Source organism: Theropithecus gelada, chromosome 11 (assembly GCF_003255815.1).
Source record: "Theropithecus gelada isolate Dixy chromosome 11, Tgel_1.0, whole genome shotgun sequence".
Lineage (NCBI taxonomy): Eukaryota > Metazoa > Chordata > Mammalia > Primates > Cercopithecidae > Theropithecus > Theropithecus gelada.
In genome coordinates, this window is record NC_037679.1 from 12,592,343 (window position 1) to 12,615,310 (window position 22,968).

General features: G+C 44.5%; 1 protein-coding gene across 4 annotated transcripts in view; it reads left to right on the plus strand.

The window, feature by feature from the left end:
* Positions 1-314: 314 nt before the first annotated feature.
* The window catches only part of PCBP2 (poly(rC) binding protein 2), a 29,102-nt gene continuing 6,448 nt past the window's right edge, over positions 315-22,968 (plus strand). For 2 of the 4 annotated variants that reach the window (XM_025403698.1, XM_025403697.1), the window contains exons 1-14: positions 518-585; positions 2,929-3,073; positions 3,552-3,575; positions 3,666-3,698; positions 4,111-4,227; positions 7,536-7,667; positions 9,284-9,412; positions 10,803-10,877; positions 13,067-13,159; positions 14,242-14,283; positions 15,509-15,581; positions 16,096-16,134; positions 17,071-17,126; positions 19,889-20,058. In XM_025403698.1, the coding sequence (XP_025259483.1) occupies positions 3,005-3,073; positions 3,552-3,575; positions 3,666-3,698; positions 4,111-4,227; positions 7,536-7,667; positions 9,284-9,412; positions 10,803-10,877; positions 13,067-13,159; positions 14,242-14,283; positions 15,509-15,581; positions 16,096-16,134; positions 17,071-17,126; positions 19,889-20,058 (1,052 nt within the window). In that variant the 5' untranslated portion in view covers positions 518-585; positions 2,929-3,004. Of the gene's footprint in view, positions 586-2,928; positions 3,074-3,551; positions 3,576-3,665; positions 3,699-4,110; positions 4,228-7,535; positions 7,668-9,283; positions 9,413-10,802; positions 10,878-13,066; positions 13,160-14,241; positions 14,284-15,508; positions 15,582-16,095; positions 16,135-17,070; positions 17,127-19,888; positions 20,059-22,968 lie in introns of all 4 variants that reach the window. The other 2 variants (XM_025403700.1, XM_025403699.1) reach the window with 2 other exon arrangements.

The window sequence follows — 22,968 nt, forward strand, 5'->3', positions numbered from 1 at the left end:
TTCTTGATCCATGGCGACTGCTCCGTCTCCGCACTAACGCCTGAACTTTCCAGTCAGTCCACTAGGGGCCACTGGTTTCCTTCCCGCCCCCACGCTTCCTCTCTATCGCAGTTCGCCGCTTGCTAGCAGCCGTTGTCTCGCTGGTGCTTACGCTGTCCAAGGAGCCACTCTAGGCTTTTGGGAGGCCGTCTGCATTGCGTGGGGAAGGTTTGGACGACGCAATCGCCTCGCCGGCCCCCGGGGCGGTTAGCGCTTCCGGGGTCGAAGGGTGCGCGGGGTTGAAAGCAGGCCGCTCCGCCCCGTCCCCCTCCCAGACCAGCAGAGGCAGCAGCCGGAGCAGCCGCAGCCTGCGCCCTCTCCCGCCCGCCCGCCCTCCGCCCGCCCGCCCGCCCTCCGCCGCCCTCCACCCGCCCCGGGGTCTCTTTCCCCCTTCCTCCTCCTCCTCCTCCACCCCCCCCTTCCTCCTCCGCCCGCCCGCGGGGCCCCCCTCGCCTTCCCGCCCGCCCCTATTGTTCCGCCCCCGGCCTCCCGCCCTTCCCCTTCCCGCCCGCTCCCCTTTTCCCCTCAGTCGCCTCGCGCCTGCAGGTAAGCCTAAAAATTTCCCCTGCGCCCCCAACTATGGCTACCATTTCCACTTTCATCTTCTTTCTTAGCCGGCTCGGGTCCTAGTCACGAGCCCCGGTCTCGCGTAGTCCCGCGTGAGCGCTTACCACCTCACTGTGCCTGGCCGGTCATTCACGCGAGGCCGTGGCTCTGGCGCGGCCTAGTAGGCCTTGCGCAAGGCCTATTCCCCCCCTCCCCCCGCCTTTTCCCGGTGGCGGCTGCGCAGGAGTCAGGGAGGGCGCGCGCGCGGTAGGGGGGGCAGCGGTGGATTTGTTGGTTGTGGGGGGTTGGGGGAGGCGATGGCCGGCTTGCTGGTCGGGCGGGTGAGCGCGGCTCCCCGCGGGGGTCAGGCGCTGGCGCAGCCACACGAGGAGGCGCTACCAGTCCGGCCCCTCCCCCTGTATCGCAGCGCCCCCCCCCGACCGAACCGTTTATTTTTCCCCCCTCTTCTAGTCAAGGGAAGGGGGGGCTTTTTTTCTTAAGTGGAAAATGCTTGGATGACCGAGGGGAGAGTGGGCTGCGGAGTTAAAGGGTAGACGGGCTCCCAGTTGCCGAGTTAATCAGGACGTTTCTCCGGGTAACGAATTTTTAAATTACAAAATGCCTGCCGGTGTAAACCCAGACCGAGCTATTTATGGAAGGGGTATTGGACAGCAGTATTAGCAGCTGGATTGCTGGAATGGGGTACATTTGTCTTGACCTAGTCAGGAGGGAAATTTGACAGATTTCTTGAGTTGTTTAGATGGTTTGGAGTTAAAAATGCATCTTTGTACTTTACCTCGAGAAATGGCTTCAAATAGGTTTCCTCGTTTTGTTTTTTTTTGCCTTTTCGAAGTTGCGTTATTGTGATATTTGTAAAGGGCTTCTTATTACATCTGCAAGGGGATAAGGAATTAAACTGCCAGATTTTTACCATACCTTATTAAAAAAAAAAAAGTCATTCTTACAGACCTAACGCTTCTTCCCCCACCAAGCACTATTTTTCCTTGAGTGAAAAGTATTGAATTCTGGGATTTTGCCAGCAATTAATTGTATTCTGAAAAAGGGGAAATGATGTGCTTTGGGGATGCACTTATATAATCACTTACATTCTTGGAGTAGCCAGAGGACAGTTTGCCATATACAGAATGGTGTGACAGCCACTTAAGCACCTAAGATATTTAGGGTATGGGCTTTGTGTTAGAGGAAAGTTAACACAGTGACTGGTTTTGTGAAGGAGGGAATCTAGCTGTGGGAGGAGAGAGATGACATGTTGAGTTTTAAAAGGATGGATACTTAAAATGTCATTGGGGACATTCTACAACTTGGGAGACGTCCTTTTTAAAGCTGTCACGATTAGGTGCTAAAGGAGGTATTGAAGGCAAAGGCATACCCAAAACCAAATTTTCTTTCTACACGTAACTAGTTATTCTAAAGCAGAAATGTTAGGAACAATATTAGGAATTGTTTCCTAGGTGGGAAAAGGGCCATCCTGTATAGGAAAGGTACACTGCTGTTGTTCCTAAAAACAAAAATAAAATTTTAGGAATGCCAGTTTTATTTTGGTTGTTTTCTTTGGAAGGAAATTTAAGATTTAACAGACTTGAAATAAAAACTGGATGGTAGACACAAAAGCAAGGAAGACATCTCAAATCTGAGTAACGAGTTGGAAGGAGGAATAGGAGAAAAGGACTCAAGTGTACTTAATGTATTGAGTCATTTTCTAAAGGGGAATATGGAACCCCAGCCTGCTTGGAAGTCATCTCAGATAATGTCTTTTCAGTGAGGATGTTGATCTAAATCTTTTAGAAATCATTTGGTATTAGCCATCAGCATTTGAAATTTATAATGTGGGATATATCTCAATTTCGTTATCTAGAAATTGCTACTACGAAGAAAATTTACATGTGTTCTCTCTAGTTTTCAACTTAAACTGCTCCCCAGCAGGGAGACAAAAGGTCATTTGCCCTCACTGTAGTTAGTTGGAAGTTTGCTCTCATAATTTCCAGGTGTTTCTGAATTCTTTGAAGCTTTTTCTGCTGAAGGACAAGTGGTGCACGTTCAGCAGTTCCCTTAGAACCATTGCCAATTGAAGGAACCTTCTTCATCCCGAGAGTCAGCGGAAACCCTATCATTAATGAGAGGAACTGGAAAATTGCCTTCTATACTCTGTAACAGAACCTGAACTGTATATTTTGTCATGCAGTTGTACTTGGTGTGTATATAAGTCTGACATACTGTCATTTAAGGAAAAATGTAAAGTAGAAAATATTGATAAAGTGAAAATAATTTGGGAAATAATCCTGTTGTTTTTCTCCTCTGATTTTGGTCATGTTTGCATTTTAGTTTTTGGCTTTCACTCCCTACCAGTGACCAAAGACTTGACCACTCAAAAGTCCAGCTCCCCAGAACACTGCTCGACATGGACACCGGTGTGATTGAAGGTGGATTAAATGTCACTCTCACCATCCGGCTACTTATGCATGGAAAGGTATGCTCCAGCTTGGGAAATTGGGTCATAGTAACTGCTAGGGGAGGGGCCAGGAAGAACAGACATGCATGTTGGAGCTCATCAGATTAGCACTGTGGGGCATCTGGCTTTAGCACATTTCCCTAATGGAGTAGATGTGAGTGTAGTGGGAAAATGGACAGACTTGACTAGGAAGCTCCACTGAGCAGGAAAGGCTTAATTAGAGGCTGGAGCCAAAAACTGTCTCATACCTGGATGGTAAGGTTTTTCTCATGGAGATTGCTTATAGTAAGTCTACTCCCCCCAATAAATCTTCAAATCTTTCCATTCCTTTGGGGTAATAATTAGCATAGATAGCAGTCTGTCAGCTGGACAGTTAAAATTCCTTTTCGTGGTGAATACTTCATTAGAACATGTAGAGAAAGGAAAAATAAAATATATTTTTAAAAAGAAATACTTTGGGATTTCCTCTTACTGATGTTAGTTTTCTGCATTGCAGGAAGTTGGCAGTATCATCGGAAAGGTAAGATAATTTCATTTCAACTTTAATTACCATTTAGTTGTTCTGGATTGAAATAGCAGTTGGAGCTCATGCTTGACTTTTCCTTTACAGAAAGGAGAATCAGTTAAGAAGATGCGCGAGGAGGTAAGTTATGAAAGACTTTGAGATTGTTAACTTTGGGAAGTAACAAAACCTTTAAAACAAGTGAAAATTCTTTTTCAGAAATTAGGGAGGAAAGTCTCAATAAGGGAAATACGTATTTTTTTCCAGCCTGGTTATTTGTAATGACAATCTGGGAAGTGTATTTTTTTTTTCCCTATTCGGGAAGTGTGGTTTTGACAAGTCATAGAATTCGTTCAAGACTTAAGGCAGCTGCTCTAGGCTATATTTGAGGATAGACATGGAGCAGCAGTGTTTGGAATGATGCTGACTTTGCGTTGCATCAGGATCGTGTACATTGGCAGTTCCTTGTCCCTTTTACAAGGGACTGTAGATCCTGTACATACTCAGATTTTATTGTCTCTTTAACTTCTTTTGGCTCTTGTTTCCTATCTAGAGTGGTGCACGTATCAACATCTCAGAAGGGAATTGTCCTGAGAGAATTATCACTTTGGCTGGACCCACTAATGCCATCTTCAAAGCCTTTGCTATGATCATTGACAAACTGGAAGAGGTTTGTTGTCTCCCACTCCCTCATTCTTCGTTTTTAAGTGCTTCCAGAGAGCTTGTTGATTTTCTAAGAGCTTTTTAAATTTAAGGACAAACTGGACCATGAGACTCCGTAAATGGGTCCTTAGCTTCCTGTAGCCTGCCACAAAATTTAACCATTTATAGGTAAAAAAGAGTCATTTGAGGCTGGGCGCGGTGGCTTGTGCTGAGGCGGGCACAAGCTGAGGCAGCCTCATTTGAGGCTGAGGCGGGCACATCACGAGGTCAGGAGTTAAGAGACCAACAGTGAAACCTCGTCTCTACTGAAAATACAAAAATTAGCCAGGCATGGTGGTGTGCGCCTGAAATCCCAGCTACTCGGGAGGCTGAGATAGGAGAAACACTTGAACCCAGGAGGTGGAGGTTGTGGTGAGCCGAGATTGCACCACTGCACTCCAGTCTGGCCAACAGAGCGAGACTCCATCTCAAAAAAAAAAGTCACTTGAATCATCAAAACAGTTTGAGTTTTGCCACGGACTTAATGTAAATAATTTGCATGAAAAGCATCTGTTGAAAGTATGCCATTGCTTTGGTAACAGGCTTGAGTATATACCCAACTGATACGGTTTACCTGATGTTATAAACACAAACAATCTTGCAATCCTGATGCTTTTAGGTTAAAAAATCAATCTGTTAACATTGTATCAAAAAGTTGCTCTTAGGTTAAAAAGTCAATCTGCTAACACTGTGTCAAAATTACACTTGTTGGGAAGAGACCTAGGTTATCAGAATTGAAATACTCAACAGCAGAGGTTTTATCAAGAGGAAGTTTTTCCCCCGCCAACCTTCAGAGGCTGAGTTATTGTCCTGGGTCTTGTATTCAGTCCCTCTCTCTCCCCCTTCTGCAGTAATGCAGCTAATTGTGCAATTGATAGGCAGAGGAGTGCTGCTTCCTTGGTTGGTACTTAAACGGTGCCTGACATCTTATCCTTGCCAAGATTAGAAATGTTATCTTTTGACCCCCAGGGTCCAGAACTAGAAGTTCTAGAAGTCCAGAACTCATGGTTTAAAAAACACGTTTTAATTCTTGTTCAAGTTCAAGAATGAATTTGAACTAGTTCTTTTTTATACATCATAGTATTTATTTATTTTTTCTTTTTAGGCAGAGTTGTGCTCTTGTCACCCAGGCTAGAGTGCAGTGGTATACCTGTAGCTCACTACATCCTCCCAGGCTCAAGTGATCCTTCTGCCTTAGGTTCCTGAGTAACTGGGCCTACAGGTGCATGCCACCCTGCCTGGATAACTTCTTAAAAACCTTTTCTTGTAGAGATGGGGGCTTGTTATGTTTCCCAGGCTGGTCTCAAACTCCTGGCCTCAAGTGGTCCTCCTGTCTCGCCTCCCAAAGTGTTGGGATCACAGAGGTGAGCCACCATGCCCAGCATGAACTATTTTTTTTTGTTTTTTGAGACAGGGTCTTGCTCTGTTACCCAGGCTGAAGTACAGTTGTGTTACCTTGGCTCATTGCAGCCTCAATTTCCTGTACTCAAGTAGTCATCCCACCTAAGCCTCCCCAGTAGCTGGGACCACAGGCACAAACCACCATGTCTGGCTAGTTTTCATGGGTTTTGTAGAGACTTGAGTCTTCCTGTGTTGCCCAGGCTCATCTTGAACTCCTGGGCTCAAGCAATCCTCCTGTCTCAGCCTCCCAAAGTGCTGGGATTACAGGCACTAGCCACCAGGCCAGGCCTTTATTTTATTTAAAAAAAAAAAATTGTAAGCTAGAATATGAACTGTTTATTTCTTAACCAAGGAATAAACATGTCCTTGTCTTTAGAGGTCTTAACTGCTTAAGCAGTTTCCAGGTCTCTAGTTATCAGCCTAGAGATTAGGCTAGTAAGTGATACTTTAAACCACTTAATCTTCAGAAGGCTAAATTTAACTAGATTAAAACCATGACTTTTTGGATGCAGCATGTGTTTATGGGAAAGAGTATAGGCTTTGAACTAATACAGTCAAATCTACGGGTTTGCTTATTTTGTTTTGTTGAGATGGAGTTTCCTCGTCACCCAGGCTGGAGTGCAATGGCGTGTTCCCAGCTCATTGCAACCTCCGACTCCTGGGTTCAAGCAATTCTCCTGCCTCAGCCTCCCAAGTAGCTGGGATTACAGGCGCTCACCACTACGCCCGGCTAATTTTTGTATTTTTAGTAGAGATGGGGCTTCACCGTGTTGGCCAGGCTGATCTCAGACTCCTGACCTCAGGTGATCCACCTGCCTTGACCTCCCAAAGTGCTGGGATTACAGGCGTGAACCACTGTGCCCTGCCTGTTTTTAGTTTTCTAACAGGGTAGAGTTGGTGTAAGTAGGGTTGTATTGTTTTATATCTACCTTTTTTGTTTTTTGTTTTGTTTTGAGATGGAGTCTGATTCTGTTGCCCAGTCTGGAGTGCAGTGGTGTATTCTCAGCTCACAGCAGCCTCTTCCTCCTGAATTCAATTCTCCTGCCTCAGTCTCCTGAGTAGCCTGGACTACAGGTGCATGCCACCACACCCAGCTAGTTTTTGTATTTTTGTAGAGACGGGCATTCACCATGTTGGCCACGCTGGTCTTGAACTGCTGACCTCAGGTGATCCGCCCACCTCGGCCTTCCAAAGTGCTGGGATTACCAGTGTGAGCCACTGTGCCCGGCCTGTTTTATATTTTTTCTTAATATTTGATTTGATTTAATTTTTTTTTTTGAGATATTCTCACTCTGTTGCCTAGGCTAGAGTGCAGTGGCACAATCTTGGCTCACTGCAACTTTGCCTCCTGGGTTCAAGTGATTCTCCTGTGTCAGCCTCCTGAGTAGCTGGGATTACAGGTGCCAGCCACCATGCTCGGCTAATTTTTGTATTTTTAGTAGAGATGGGGTCTCACTGTTGGCCAGGCTGGTCTTGAACTCACTGACCTGAAATGATCCACCTGCTTCAGCTTCTCAAAGTGCTGGGATCACAAGCATGAACTACCGTGCTTGGCAGTATTTGATTTAATTTTGACATCACCTTTTTCCCCCATTGCCTGGCCAATGTAACTGCAAAATAGATTATCACTTTTATCCCTACCAAGTACATTCCTTCAGGGTGAAGGAAAATATATTTATGGCTAATTCTGAGGAATTTTTTCAAGAGCTTTTATCGGTACATCAGAAATAGTTTGAGAGGGGCATGGTATTGGAACTTTTGTCTACGGTGGGTTTTGACCTCACAAGTCCTTACGAGATCAAGGGTAAGTGGTTCTTCACTGGCAGTTATTGGTTTCCAGGGATCTGCTTATCCTGGTGTTCTTTCTTTCTGTAGGACATAAGCAGCTCTATGACCAATAGCACAGCTGCCAGTAGACCCCCGGTCACCCTGAGGCTGGTGGTCCCTGCAAGTCAGTGTGGCTCTCTCATTGGAAAAGGTGGTTGCAAGATCAAGGAAATACGAGAGGTTAGTGACTTTTGTGCTCCTTTTAGAAATGTTAAGTATTTGTTCCAAATTGACTCTTTGTATGGCTAGGAAAAGTTAGCAGTGAGATGAAAATTTTTGTTGAATTAACAGTTCTAGAGGATTACAATGTGATTGTACTGAAAACTACCTTGCAATATAATTATTTTGCATAATTCATAAATTGTAGTAAATCAGAACATGAGAAAGTTAATCAGAATTTCCAACTGTTACATATAACATTTCTTTTCTTTTTTGGCAACTTTTCCATGAGGCTACATAATTCTTTTTCATGTCTCAAGGGATGAGTTTGCAGTAGTAGCAACAGTTTTTCTATTTTTTAATTTTAATTTTTATTATTATTTTTTACGTGGTCTCACTCTGTCTCCCCAGGCTGGAGTGCAGTGGTGCAGTCATGGCTCACTGCAGGAAAACATCGACCTTCCCAGCCTCAGGTGATCCTCCCATCTCAGCCTCCTGAGAAGCTGGGACTGCAGGCTCCTGCCACCACATCCAGATTTTTGTATTTTTTTGTAGAAAAGGTGGTTTGCCATGTGGCCCAGACTGGTTTCAAACTCCTGAGCTCGAGCAATCCACCCACCTCAGTCTCCCAGTGTTGATACTACAGGCTTGAGCCAGCACACCTGCTTGCCTACAATGTCATTTTTCTTGACCAGGCTTATAAACAGCAAGGAGAAAAATAGGAAGATGTATTGGGAAATAGATGTAATTCTACTTTTTTTTTTTTGAGACGGGGTCTCACTGTCACACAGGATGAAGTGCAGCGCATAATCATGATCATGGCTTACTGCAGCCTCGACCTCCTAGGCTCATGTGACCCTCCTACCTCAAGCTTCCTGAGTAGCTGTGACCATAGGCGCACTCCACAATGCCCGGCTAATTTTTTTTATTTTTTTATTTTTATTTTTTATGGAGACGGGTCTCACTGTTTTGCTCAGGCTGGTCTCCAACTCCTGAGCCTCAGTGATTTGACTGCCTTGGTCTCCCAAAGTGCTCGGATTACAGGTGTGAGCCACCGTGCATGGCCCCTACTTCCTGTTTAACTGTGGAAGTTACATTGAATTGTGGAAGATTTTAATTGTATTTAGATGTTACTGAATGTGTTGGAATGAAACTCGAATGGCTGCTTGAGTTTTGGGGAGTGTATTGTACATGGCATGACAACAGAGATCTTCATTTTGCTAATTGCTGTATTCCAAGCACTTGTCCTGGTACCTGGCACATGAATGGCCTTGATGTAAATGTTTATTCAGTAAGATAATGAAAGGTGGGTGATACTTGGTGGGGCTTTTGCTTTGCCCAGAGGAACTATCATTAGTTGAGAGGAAACTATTTAGAAGGACCTTTTGCTTGAGAGTAGGTTAAATTTAGGCTGTTATTGAGGCTTATTCTTGTCTTTCAGTGGCTAATTTATTTTTAACTCTAATTTGTTAAACAGTTCTATGTGGAATAAGGGAAGAGTGGGACAAAGAACAAAAAGGGAAGATTGGAAATGGATGGATATCCATTAGAGTTTTAGACTCTGAAATTGCTGTTGGGAGGAATTGGAAAAGCATGAGCTGTTTTTCTCTGATTTTGAATTTCTTTTTACTCCAAAGAGTACAGGGGCTCAGGTCCAGGTGGCAGGGGATATGCTACCCAACTCAACTGAGCGGGCCATCACTATTGCTGGCATTCCGCAATCCATCATTGAGTGTGTCAAACAGATCTGCGTGGTCATGTTGGAGGTAAGCCCTCAGGCTCATGCTGAGAATGGAGGGAGGGCCATTCTGGGGACAGAGGGACTGATCTATATTTAGTAAGACTAGAATTAAGTGAAGCTGTTAAGGCTTCCAGTGGGGGTGGGGGTAAAAGGTTCCCTGAGTTCATATTTTCCTTCCCCTAGCTTTGACTTTTCTTATGGTCTGTGAGCAAAAATAGAAACTGCTAAGCAGCAGTGATCTTTGGTTCACAGCAGTTGTGTACCAGAGTCAGAGGGGGAAGATGCACTGCATGGACTGAGGGGGCCACAGATGTATTTGGGTTCCTGAGTAGCTGAGTTACTACATTTTGAATTGCTGTATTTTGGTTACATGGAAATTGGACATGCTCTTTAACAACTTGTCACTTTGTAGGAGGGTATTCAAAGTGTTATAAAGAGTAGAAAAACGTATGTATGATGATGTTTCCGAATGACTAATGAGGTCCTCATTATATACTATTATTCTATTAAAAGACTAGCAAAATTCAGGAAAATTAAGCCTTTTCAGATTTGTGATATGGAGTTGGTTTCATTGGTGAGAAATGAAACTGGAATTTTTTCTTTCTTTTTTTATTGTGTGTGTGTGTATGTGTGTGTGTGTGTGAGAGAGAGATGGGTTCACTCTGTCACCCAGGCTGGAGTGCAGTGGCGCGATATTGGCTCACTGTAAAGTCTGCCTACCAGGCTTAAGCGATTCTCTCACCTGTCTCCCCAGTAGCTTGGTCTACAGGCATGCGCCACCACACCTGGCTAATTTTTTTAATTTTTTGTGGAGATGGGATTTTGTCATGTTGCCCAGGCTGGTCTTGAACTCCTGAGCTCAAGCCATCCACCCGCCTCAGCCTTCCAGAGTACTGGGATTACTAGCATGAGCCGATGCACCCGGCCTGGAAACTGGAATTTTCAAGTAGAGATTAGAAAAACCTTGATTGGGCCTTTGAACTATTTATAGATAGTGTCTGTATTACTCTGGACATAACACTTGAGTATTTTACTTCCAATTTTGGCTTTATTTCCTATTCAGGGCAAAAAAAATTGTGAGATACTAAAAATTACCAACTAAAATGTATGTGTTCAACAGTTTTTCATGTTCATTAAATTTATCTAAAATTTTGGAAATAGTGCCGAAGATTATTACGTGGACATCTCCCTTGATGAGAATTAGTTTCAATTGTGTAGTCCTTGGACTTACTGCATTAAAGGCAAATAACGTTTAGTAGATGATTTGAGATTAGATCTAGCCAGAGACAATTTGGTAGGTAAAGGGATGGAAATAGTTTTTAATTTAACTGACCTGTGTGAGCTAAAGCCACACAGCTGAAGCAGCTTTGAAACCTTATCTCTTTTTGTTTTTTTCCCCTCTGACTCTCTCCCAGTCCCCCCCGAAGGGCGTGACCATCCCGTACCGGCCCAAGCCGTCCAGCTCTCCGGTCATCTTTGCAGGTGGTCAGGTAAGAAAATTCTTATTGGTGGGCTAGAATGAACAGAGATTATATATGAAATGTCAACTTTGCCAGCATCACACCAAGCCACTCTGCATGCTTGCTGAAACCTATACTCTGGCCATAGTTTGACCTGCTTTTAGTTTTATTTTTTGTACTGGAGAAAGCTGAATGCCTTAATTTTTAGCAGGCAATGGAAGTTTTGTAGGCACTCGGAAGAGATAACTTACTTGGTTACTTAAGGTGGGTTGGGTTAGAATATAAGAGTTGAATTGCCTTACTGTCTCTGCTTCTCTCCCTGTCCCCTCCCCATCCATGTTTTATGTGTGTGGGGTGATATTTAGAGGTCTAAATAAATAAAAGGTAGCAAAGAATCGGACCTCTGAAGGAGATTCTGGATGGTGGTCTCAAAATTTGGGGGTCCTGAATTTGAGTGTCCTACAAACTTCCCCTTCCCTCCACCTCACCTCCCCTACTCCTACCCCTTCACTCCCAAACTCCAGTGTGTTGTCCCCTAGGCTCTTAACCTCATAAACACTGGTTTGAACCCACATGGCATAACTGAAATCAGCTGGGGTAAGAGTTCAGTGTGCAAGAATAGAAGGGGGTGAGCGTGTTGGACTGTGGTGCTGTGACATTTCATGTTAGAGTAAGAACACCAAAGCACCACCATGGCCTCTCTCTGCTCCTTCCTCATCAACCTAAACTCTTGATCTTTGGCACATGGACTATTCTGAAGTTAGATTATTATGACAGAAGCATTGATGAGGACTTAGTCCTATGCTCTGATTGTATTTGAGGAGTAGGTAGGTCAGGTTTTAAAACGGAGTCGGCCCTTTGTGGGTTCCACCTTCAGCCTACCTCAGAACAAAAGTATTCAGGGAAAAAAATGGGTGGTTGCATCTGTACTGAACATGTACAGGCTTTGTCTTGTCATTAAACAATACAGTATAACAAATATTTACATAGCATTTACATTGTATTAGATATAAGTAATGTAGAGATGATTATATGGGAGGATATGCTTAGGTTATATGCAAGTACTATACCATTTTATGTAAAAGACTTGAGTATCCATGGATATTTGTTTCTATGGGGGGATCCTAGGACTAATCTCCCACCGATAACCTAGGGACAACTGTATTGGGATTCAGGTTGAAATAGTGACTGATTTTGGTAGCTGCCTAAGCAAGTGCATTGCTCAAAACCTTTTCCCACTTGGGGTTGGTCTGTTATAAGCATATTTAGTTAACTAGTTCCATCTTATTTGCGTTTGATCTGGGAGCCATTTAGAGGGCAAGCATAAACTTGGGAGTCCATCTCATTCACATTCTGTTGAATTGGCATAAAAATGAACAAGTTTTTAGGGATTTAGTTTGTTGTGTAGTTACGAGAGTTTTCACAGGAAGGCCGGTTATGTCACAGTGTTAACCTGGAGTCAGTTTAGTACCTTACTTTTAGACAAGTACAAACTGGTTTGGTCAAAGGGCTCTCAGTCTAGTTAGAGTTGGGCAGGATAAGCAAAGACCCAGAGTCAGTGTAGCCAGAAGGGGTTAGCCTTAGGAGTTTTTCCTTCCCAGGAACTCCAGGTTCCTGCTCTTCTGGATTCTCCCACTCCCCCTTCGGAATATAGAGTCCCATACTGGGTGGCAGCAATCCTCTGTACTTAAAATTCTTCCTTCACTTCCTTTTTTTCCCCCTCCCCATCACACCTCCCCCTTCATACCTCTTTGCTTCCCTACCCTCCCTCCCTCCCTCCCTTCCCTTTATTTAGTTGATGGACCACCGTCTAAAAACTTGCAGTTTCTTCTATGAGTGGCCCTATCATGGATCGTTCCCACAGGCCTTTTTAAATATACAATGTCCACAGATGGACCTGTGTCTTTTGTTCCTTTGTGGCAAAGTGGGCTCTGTAGGGGTTCAACTTAATCCCACACTGACCAGGAGCTGGGGTCAGCTCTGTTGCCCCATCCCTTCATTCTTACTGAAAATAGCCCAATTGTGCAGTGTGAAATCTGCCACTAGGTAACTTTTTTTTTTTTTTAATTCACTGATTACAGCTCGTTTCAAATTGTGTCTGAGCTCCTTTTTAAAGGAAAAAGGAAAAAAATAAACAACTTTTTTTGTGTGAATTTCATGCTGGTGACAAGGTGCCGGATTGACAGCCCTGGAGACTGAAATCCTCTATTTATCCACAGGACAGGTACAGCACAGGCAGCGACAGTGCGAGCTTTCCCCACACCACCCCGTCCATGTGCCTCAACCCTGACCTGGAGGGACCACCTCTAGAGGTGAGAGGGGATGTTCAGTCTCCAAGGCTCACTCAATCCTTCCGCCTCAGCCGAGACTGCCAACACACGGGGGGCCAGTGGCGCTGGTGATTTTTGGTGCTGTGGACACCACCTGTCCACGGGGACCTGGACTGACCCCCCCAACCTCATTTCACCCAGGCCGCGTAGCCCACCAGATGGTAACACCAACTTTTTTTTTTTTTTTTTTTTAATTTTTTTTTGTTCAACCCCGCTTCCCCTCTCCCACTCCTCCCACCCCATTTTCACCTTCCTTCCACCCCCACCTGGGTGTACTTTTGGGGGTACTGGCCACTGTGATGTGAGAAGCTTCACATCCTGTTAACCAGCCACTCCTTCCTTCCCCTCCCTCCCCGTTCCCTTTTCCTTTCCTCCTGTTCCCTACCCCATTGCCCTGAAGACCCAGCTCCCTTTTTGGGAGGTTACGTTGTGGGGGGAGGAGGGCATAGTGGGAGCTGCAAGTGCGTATGGAGGGGAGGTGGGAGAAGACAGGAATTAGAACACAGTGGTTTTTGTTTACCTGTGATCAGCTCCCTAGTGTTAGGGACTCAGCTAGCATCCAATGTTCTTAAGGTCTTTAGGCAGATAGAAAAATAAGTTGGAGAAAGGGAAGTGTTTCAAAACATGCCATGTAGGTTTGTGCAGATAGAGATCTTCCACATCACCACAATTGGTAGAAGGGTTGGGGTGGTGAGGGAAGAGATCATTATTCCTCCTAGGCTATCTTGTATACAGCGAGGAAGAGTGGGGCTTGGTCAGTCGAGGCATTGCTAATCTCACTTCCCACATTTTCATTAAGAAACAGTTATGTATATTTTGCCTTTGATTGCAGGGAACTTGGCTATCTTTATAGGATCCCTGGAACAAAGTCATATTTAGGTTTCAAAGAGGGCCAATTTGGGTCTGACTGTATTTGTGAGATTCCATCTACTGCCTCAATCTCTGGCCTCCCCCATTCTGTAGTTCAACTCTGGCTTCCTGGCTAGTTGAAATGTCTTTTTCCCCCCCACTGGGTGGCTGTCCGTGATTGGTTTTTAATAGGAACTGTTTTCCTCCTTTTGTAGGCCTATACCATTCAAGGACAGTATGCCATTCCACAGCCAGATGTAAGTTTTGTTTTCACTTCTGTTTTGAAAAGCTCCCTCTCCCATCCAAAATTGTCTCACTCCTTTCTCCCAAGTAGCCAGAAGTGAGTTGGGTCTTCAGCATTTGCAGTATTAAGTTGTTTTCTTCACAAGGTCAATCCCATATTTCAGCCCTTTAATCAGGGTAATGCCTTGTTTGCCTTTTAACATTTAACCCCTGAAATTCAGCATATTAGCTTCTCCTTTCCCCCTGTGTTTCAGATTACCCTGGTTCTAAAAGGGAAATGTTCCGTGGTATACTGTGATTTGTTATCTCAGGGCACAGTTTAAATTGATATTGGGACTGTACTTCCTTGCATGCAGTTCTCTTTTCCATGAGGGTAGTGGGAGGTTTGGTTTGCCTTTGGGAACTCCTCAATCTGAGATGACAATATCAAAAGTATTTGGAGGGATGGGGAAGGGGCTTATGTTACACAGAGAAGGATAGGAACCTGAACATTTCAGAATTCAACTCAAACCTTTCTTGCTGCTAAAACCTATTTAAAAGTGCTGGTATTTAGACTTCGGGCATTTTTTTTCTGCACTTTTATTCTTACTAACGTTTCCAAGTGCTGAGCATTAGGCTTGGGAAATTGAGTTTCAGTCTTGGTTAGTGGTAGGCCCCAGGAGAGAGAGAAGTAGATGTGAAGAAGGATTATTTTATGACAGGACAGTTTATATAGATGAATAAAAATAGCTGTAGTAGTCAGTGGTGGCGGTGATGGGACTAAACCCAGTACGGTTTCTACACCTCTCCTCCTCGCAGTCTCCCTGCCCCCCCTCATCTCCTTCCCTCTCCCCAGTACTGATGAAACCCTGCATGGTGTGTTTTCCCTAGCACCACTGCACAGTTTGTTTACCTAGCCTGTCTGTGCTTGTTCCTGCGGCAACTGTTGCAATGGCTGCAAACTACCTTCATTAAGTAGCTCCCAAGGGGATGGTCGTTGGGCAAGTGCTGTTGCTTTTCTATTCGCACACCCAAAAGGCATTCATTCTATTCTTCAGGCACCCTTTCTATTTCTAACCCTTACCCATCACATTCTGCCAATCCCCAGGATTGCGATGCAAGCCCCATCCCTACCCTCTGTTGTAGTTTGAGTAGTAGAGTCAATTTTGGGGATCAGGACCTGCATTTTCAAATTTGAATGTGGTTGAGCCCTGGCTTTTTTAAATCTTCTAATGCCAACCTCCTGTTTCCTCCTTGCAGTTGACCAAGCTGCACCAGTTGGCAATGCAACAGTCTCATTTTCCCATGACGCATGGCAACACCGGATTCAGTGGTATGGATACCTCAGTGTTTATTTCTGTAAGGTGTAGTGCAAGAGAGAGGCCAGTCCCAAGGTCTCAGCTTGACATCTGTTTAAAACAAACTTCGTTATCCAGCATCCTGCTGGTTTAAACTTGCCTGTCTACTATGGCTAAGCCCAAGGAGGTAATGTGTTTGTTAACGTGGTTTTCATTTGGGGTCAGTTATTCTAAAAGACAAAAAAAAAAGCCCTGGAAGGTTTGGGGGTGAGGTTTGGGGATGCTTGTCAGGCAAAGGGTAGGCTGATATTTCTTTGAGCCCATCCTGACTGCTGCCCCCTTGATCTGATCAGCACCCCCTTTCTCTCCACCAGCAATTCACAGGCTTGGGTAGAGACCATCCATTTGTGCCAAATTGTGTAGTGTTTTTTTGTTTTTGTTTTTGTTTTTGTTTTATTTCTGTTTTTGGGGCTTTTCTGTATAAGGAATAACTTGTCCGATAGGGTTAGGATGAGACCACCAAACTCATTTTCACTTGTATCTTAACAGGCATTGAATCCAGCTCTCCAGAGGTGAAAGGCTATTGGGGTAATGATTAAAAAAAAAAAAATCTGTAGTATTCTACTGTTATATTAATAAACTGGTGGGAGTCTTGTTTCACTGCCCATGAACCATACCAGCAACATGCACATGGCAGAGAGGAGCTGAGAGAGCGAAGGGGTGGGCCTGGTGCCCCCGAGGGTCCCTTGATGGATCTGGCCAACCCCCTTCTAAAAATGACGAGACCAGCAGCCATAGTTGAGATCAGGACTAAGCTTGAGTATTAGCCAGCTGGCCTGGTTCAGTCCAGGTGTTGTTAAAGATGGGTATGGGTATTTGCTGATGGGATTTTTTTTTTTCTTTCTTTTTCTTTGGAAAACAAAATGAAAGCCAGAACAAAATTACTGAACAAAAGACAGGGACTAAATCTGGAGAAATGAAGTCCCCTCACCTGACTGCCATTTCATTCTATCTGACCTTCCAGTCTAGGTTAGGAGGATAGGGGGTGGAGGGCCTTAATCTGATACAGGTATATTTAAAACAACTCTGCATGTGTGCCAAAAGTCCATGGTACCCATTAACAGGCATAATATTGGCACTGGTGCTAGTGAGCATCAGGTGAGATGCAGTTTGGAACACAACAGCAGGATAGGGGTAGAAGTACAGAAGGACTTGTTTAGACATTGGTCCTCTTTGAGGATACCACACTCCCTTGCCCTTGCTTCCATCCCCCGTCCCTAATAGGCTGGGCTTTGCAGGAAATGGCATGAAATCAGCTCTTCTGAGTGTACAGAAGAACCTTTCGAGCATTATTTCTACACCCTTCTCCCCCCTTTCCTCTTTGGAGGCTTCCAAGTTAGTGATGAATCCCAACAGCCAATGATGCTGGGTTTCCAGTTTATTTCCTTCTGTTAGTTTAATGTGCAAGTCAGTGGGGTTTTGAATGCTGTGCATTGAATTTGCTTGCTCTCTTCTGTCTTTTAGCAGGTTTGGATGCATCTGCTCAGACTACTTCTCATGAACTCACCATTCCAAATGATGTAAGTGTAGTTAGGTTGTGTAGGATGAAAATGAGAAAATTGACTTTAAAGAAATAGATGTCGTTTCAGCAGTGTCCTGCTACCTTTTTTTTTTTTTTTTTTTTTTTTTTTCTCCCCGCGACAGAGTTTCACTCTTCTTACCCATGCTTGAGTGCAATGGCGTGATCTACTCGCTGTAACCTCTGTCTCTGGGTTCAACCGATTCTCCTGCCTCAGCCTCCCGAGTAGCTGGGATTACAGGCATGTGCCACCACCTCTGGCTAATTTTGTGTTTTTAGTAGAGATGGGGTTTCTCCATGTTGGTCAGGCTGGTCTCGCTCTCCCGAGCTCAGTGATCTGCCCGTTGTGGCCTCCCAAAGTGCTGGGATTACAGGCGTGAGCCCCTGCACTTGGCCTACATGTCCTGCTACTTTTAAGCCCTAGGGAAAGAAACTGGGAATTTTATAATTTTATCTTTATTTTTGTTTTTGTTCTTCATACCCCAAGAATGGAAAATGGGAATTTTGAGATACAAAAATAAGTTGATTATAGTATGTAGAATTGTGATGACAGCTATGATAGAATTATTGTGTGAGGTATGACAAGACAGCAGTAACTTTTTGTTGACAATAGAAATTCCTAGCTGGACGCAGTGGCTCACGCCTGTAATCCTAGCACTTTGGGAGGCCGACGTGGGCTTATCACCTGAGCTTGGAAGTTCAAGACCAGCCTGACTACCATGGAGAAACCCATCTCTACTAAAAATACAAAAAGCTGGGCATGGTGGCACATCTCTGTAATTCCGGCTATTTGGGAGGCTAAGGTAGGAGAATCGCTTTAACCTGGGAGGTGGAGGATGTGGTGAGCCGAGATAGTGCCGTTGCATTCCAGCCTGGGCAACAAGAGTGAAACTCTCATCTCAAGAAAAAAAAAAAAAGGGAAAGAAATTCGTGTCCATTTGCTGCCTTTTTTTTTTCTTTTAAGACGGCGTCTCGCTCTTGCTCTGTTTCCCAGGCTTGGCTCACAGCAACCTCCGCCTCTTGGGTTCAGGTGATTCTCCTGCCTCAGCCTCCCGAGTAGCTGGGACTACAGGTGTGTGCCACCATGTCCAGCTGATTTTTGTATTTTTTTAAATTAGAGATGGGGTTTCTCCATGTTGGTCAGGCTGATCTTGAACTCCTGACCTCCAGCGATCCCCCCTTCAGCCTCCCAAAGCATTGGGATTACAGGCGTCAACCACTGCGTCCAGCTTGCCTTTGTTTTTGTAGAAGCTAAAGCCTTATCCTTAGAAAACGTAGTGGTTTTCGGCCGGGTGCAGTGGCTCATGCCTATAATCCCAGCAGTTTTGGGAGGCCGAGGCAAGTGGGTCATGAGATCAGGAGACAGGCCTGACCAACGTGGTGAAACCCTGTGTCTACTAAATATACAAGAATTAGCCAGGCATGCACACACCTGTAATCCCACTACTCAGAAGGATGAGACAGGAGAATCGCTTGAACCCGGGAGGCAGAGGTTGTAGTGAGCCGAGATCGTGCCACTGAACTCCAGCCTGGGCAACAGAGCAAGACTCTGTCTCAAAAAAAAACAAGAAAGGAAAAAAAAAAAAGGTGTGGTGGCTTTCTTTTTTTTGACACAGGGTCTCCCTCTGTTGCCCAGGCTGGAGCAAGAGAGGCACGATCCTGACTCACTGCAGCCTTGGATTTCCAGGCTTAAGAGATCCTCCCATCTCAGCCTCCTGAGTACCTGGGACCACAGGTACATGCCGCTATGCCTGGCTAGCTTTTTTTGTATTTTTTTGTAAAGATGGAGTTTCGCCGTGAAACTGCTGAGCGCAAGTGATTGACCCACCTCAGCCTACAGGCATGAGTCACTGTCCCCCACCACAGTGTAGTGGTTCATGAACTTTAGATCTGTGCTATCCAAGGTCATATTGTTTACAGTATTAGTGCAAATGTTGACCTTTTTTTTTTTTCCTCCACCTTTTCCCAAGGCAAAAACACCTTAGGAATTGGCCAGAATTCTTGTCAAGGTGGTAATTACGGCAGGATGACTTTAAGCATCTTTGCTGCCAGAAACAATGTATTTCTACCTTTATCTATTTCTAGCTGTCTAAATTTATTCTTGTTTTGGCTCTGGTTTATTTTGTCTTTGGAATTAATACTCTGAGGACAGAAATAATGAAGAGCTAATACTTGGACCTAAGAGTGAGTTGGCTCAGAACTGGCTCTTACCATGGTCCGACTGAAGAATGGGTCAAGAGTTTTTTGATCAAAAGTGTATGGATAAAAGGGTATAGGATGAAGTTGGGCAGGGCGGTGTACACCTGTAATCCCAGGTACAGGGAGTACAGAGATAGAGAAGCTGAGGTTCGAAAATGGCTTCAACCATGGAGTTTGAGACTAGCCTGAGCAACATAGCAAGACCCTGTTTCTTTTTTTTTTTTTTAAAAGGCCAGGCGCGGTGGCTCGCACCTGTAATCCCAGCACTTAGGGAGGCTGAGGCGGGTGGATCACAAGGCCAAGAGATCGAGACCATCCTGGCCAACATGGTGAAACCCCGTCTCTACTAAAAATACAAAAGTAGGCTGGGCATGATGGCATGTCCCTGTAGTCCTGCTGAGGCAGGAGAATTGCCCAAATCCAGGAGACTGAGATTGCAGTGAGGTGAAATCAGACCACTGCACTCCAGCCTGGCCACAGCTGTAGGAGCTAGAGGGCAGGGGTGGGATTCTTGGACCTAGCCATGCAACTCTAATTTGGTGTGCCTTGTTTTTCTCCCTTAAGTTGATTGGCTGCATAATCGGGCGTCAAGGCGCCAAAATCAATGAGATCCGTCAGATGTCTGGGGCGCAGATCAAAATTGCGAACCCAGTGGAAGGATCTACTGATAGGCAGGTTACCATCACTGGATCTGCTGCCAGCATTAGCCTGGCTCAATATCTAATCAATGTCAGGTAAGATTGCCCTACCTTTTGTCTTACTTATGCCAACACAGTAATGTGTGTGTGAGGGAGAGCTGCAGTATGTTATTAAATGTGGGATTACATGGGCAATGGGTAAAGATGGCCAAAATTTTTTTTTTTTGGTAGCCCTACTTTGAGTGTAGCAGAAAAAGTAAACAAATTGCAATAAGTTTGCAAGGGGTTGGGGAATAGGGAGCACAGATTGCCCGCATTTAACTTGATGATATGGGAAGAGGAAAGAGTGGCCCATGTCTTCAATAATAGAGTTCTCTGGCTAGAGCACTCTCAAAATCAATTGTGAGTCTCTTGTTCTACATAGCATATAGACTACTGTTTCTTTCACTGATTTGATTTGGAGTCCAAAGCACCCTTAATTGTAATAAGGACAATGGAGTAATAGGACAGCAAGGCAGTTTCTTGGAGGCAGCAATTACCATTTGTTCTGGAAACACCCATTTTTCTCAGATTGCACATGTGTTTTATTCAGAGCTTGTGGGAATGTGGGAAGCACAGGTATTGGAATGTTTTGGAAGTGTGAAGTGTGTTTTCTATCTCACCCCTCCCCCAGTCTCATCCCTTAATGGCTTCCCGAGGGTTTTATTTCCCTTACCCATGGCTAGGTAATGTTACTACTCTGAGAATTTGAGGACACTGTTCACAGTCAAATGGGATCCTACAGTCATTTATATTACTTGCTTTCTCAACTCATGTGCTGAAGTCACACCCTTAATTGCTTACTAATATTTTAAAGCATTGTGTTAGCCCTGAAGCCCTTAGGTCTGTTTTAATGGGGAGTGTTGTCTAGTTATTATTTACCTTTCTTACAAGTGTTTGGTCTCTTTGTCATAAAAGTTTTACATGAGTTCCTGAATCTAGTACAGGGGAAAGGAATTCCTATGAGGTCTGTATTGTTGTGCTTGTACTGACCATGTTTGTATGCTATGGTTATTTAGTGCTAGCTAAGAACATACCATTTCCCCAGTAGCAGTGTGACATTTAGCTTTAAGTCTCTTCATTTCTTTAGGTGCTACTACTCTGTGTAGAAAAGCTTTCCCATTCCTCGATTTGTTTTCTTGTCTATCCACCAAGCACACTAGGTTCTATGTTGAGAATGAAATGGTAGTAGTAGACTTTTACACCAAGGTTGTTTGCAAAGAGGTCTTTTTCTTTTTTAGAGAGAGGATTTCACCATGTTGGTCAGGCTTGTCTCTGACTCCTGACCTCAAGTGATTTGCCTCCCCAAGTGCTGGGATTACAAGAATTGTTTTTCTTTTTCTTTTTTTTTTTTTGAGGCAGAGTCTTCACTCTGTCGCCCAGGCTGGAGTGCAGTGGCGTGATCTGGGCTCACTGTAAGCTCCGCCTCCCGCATTCGCGCCATTCTCCTGCCTCAGCCTCCCGACTGGCTGGGACTACAGGCGCCCACCACCGCGCCCGGCTAATTTTTTTTTTGTATTTTAGTAGAGACAGGGTTTCACCGTGTTAGCCAGGATGGTCTCGATCTCCTGACCTCGTGATCCGCCCGCCTCGGCCTCCCAAAGTGCAGCGATTACAGGCGTGAGCCACCACGCCCGGCCTCTTTTTTTTTTTTTTTTTTTTGAGACAGTCTTGCCCTGTCACCAGGCTGGAGTGCAATGACTCAATCTCGGCTCACTGCAACCTCTACCTCCTGGGTTCAAGTGATTCTCCTGCCTCAGCCTCCCAAGTAACTGGGACTACAGGCACGCACCACGACTTCCAGCTAGTTTTTGTATTTTTAGTAGAGATAGAGTTTCACCATGTTGGCCAGGATGCTCTCAATCTCTTGACCTCATCATCTGCCCGCCTCGGCCTCCAGAGTGCTGGGATTACAGGTGGGAGCCACTGCGCCCGGCTTTTCGTATTTGTAATTAGGATTTTGGAGGGCAAGAATTTTTCGGTTTTCAGTGGCAAGAATCATGTTTTTGAAAGCTGGAATTTGTTTTTTTCTTCCGGTAGGCTTGCCCTTCATGTAATTTAAATTGTGACTGTTTAAATGTCACCTGCTTGTCTAGCCCCTGCAATAGGTCAGTGGCTACATGTCAGGAAGCAGAATTCTCTTGGTAGAGTCACTCTTTTCAGGATGATTGTGACTGAATAGCAATTGAGTATCATCGAAGCCTTGGATTAGGGTCAAAGTTTCATCTAACACCAAAGCAAAGACTGCATGCACAAAGCTTATTCTTTCCATTCTTTGGTGCAGCTTAAATGTAGAAGTCAAAGGGTTTTTTTGTTTTGTTTTGTTTCATTTTTTTAAGGTGAGAAGGATTTCACTGGATTCTGGGCATTTTCTCCTGTCTCTTGATTTTTCATGGTGGCAGTCTGGGTCCTTTTATATAGTTAGTGGACTTCTGTATCCCTCCCTCTCCTTTATGGATTGCAGCTGTCTTTGGACATAGGTAACAAAATGAGGTTTTAAGAGGAGCCTTTCTGCTCTTGAAGACAGCCTTGTGGGCTTAATTGTCCAGGCAAATTTCCCAAATATATGTGGTTCTGGCTTAGACACATACAGGCATTTGGGAGACACATATCCTTACTGTTCTGTGGAGCTTATTTTGGGAGTAGAAGCAGCAGCATTTTTGCTTTTTAAGTATGAATTTTTAGGTGATACTTGAGTTTCTCTTTTCCACTTCTGAAAGGTCCACATTAAAAGTATGATCGGTCAAAAACAACTTTTTATACCACCACTCACCAGAAAAGCTTCCCTAGTTCTTATCTACACTTCTGTTCTCGGCATTTTTCTTTGAAAACGCTACATTCTTTGAAATTTGAAATTAGTCAGTGACCTACTTTGGACTCTTGTCTCTTTCTACCCTAATATTGGTTTATTTGCTGTGGAAATATAAGCAGACTTTAATACTACAGCTGGAAGGATTTTTTAAAATT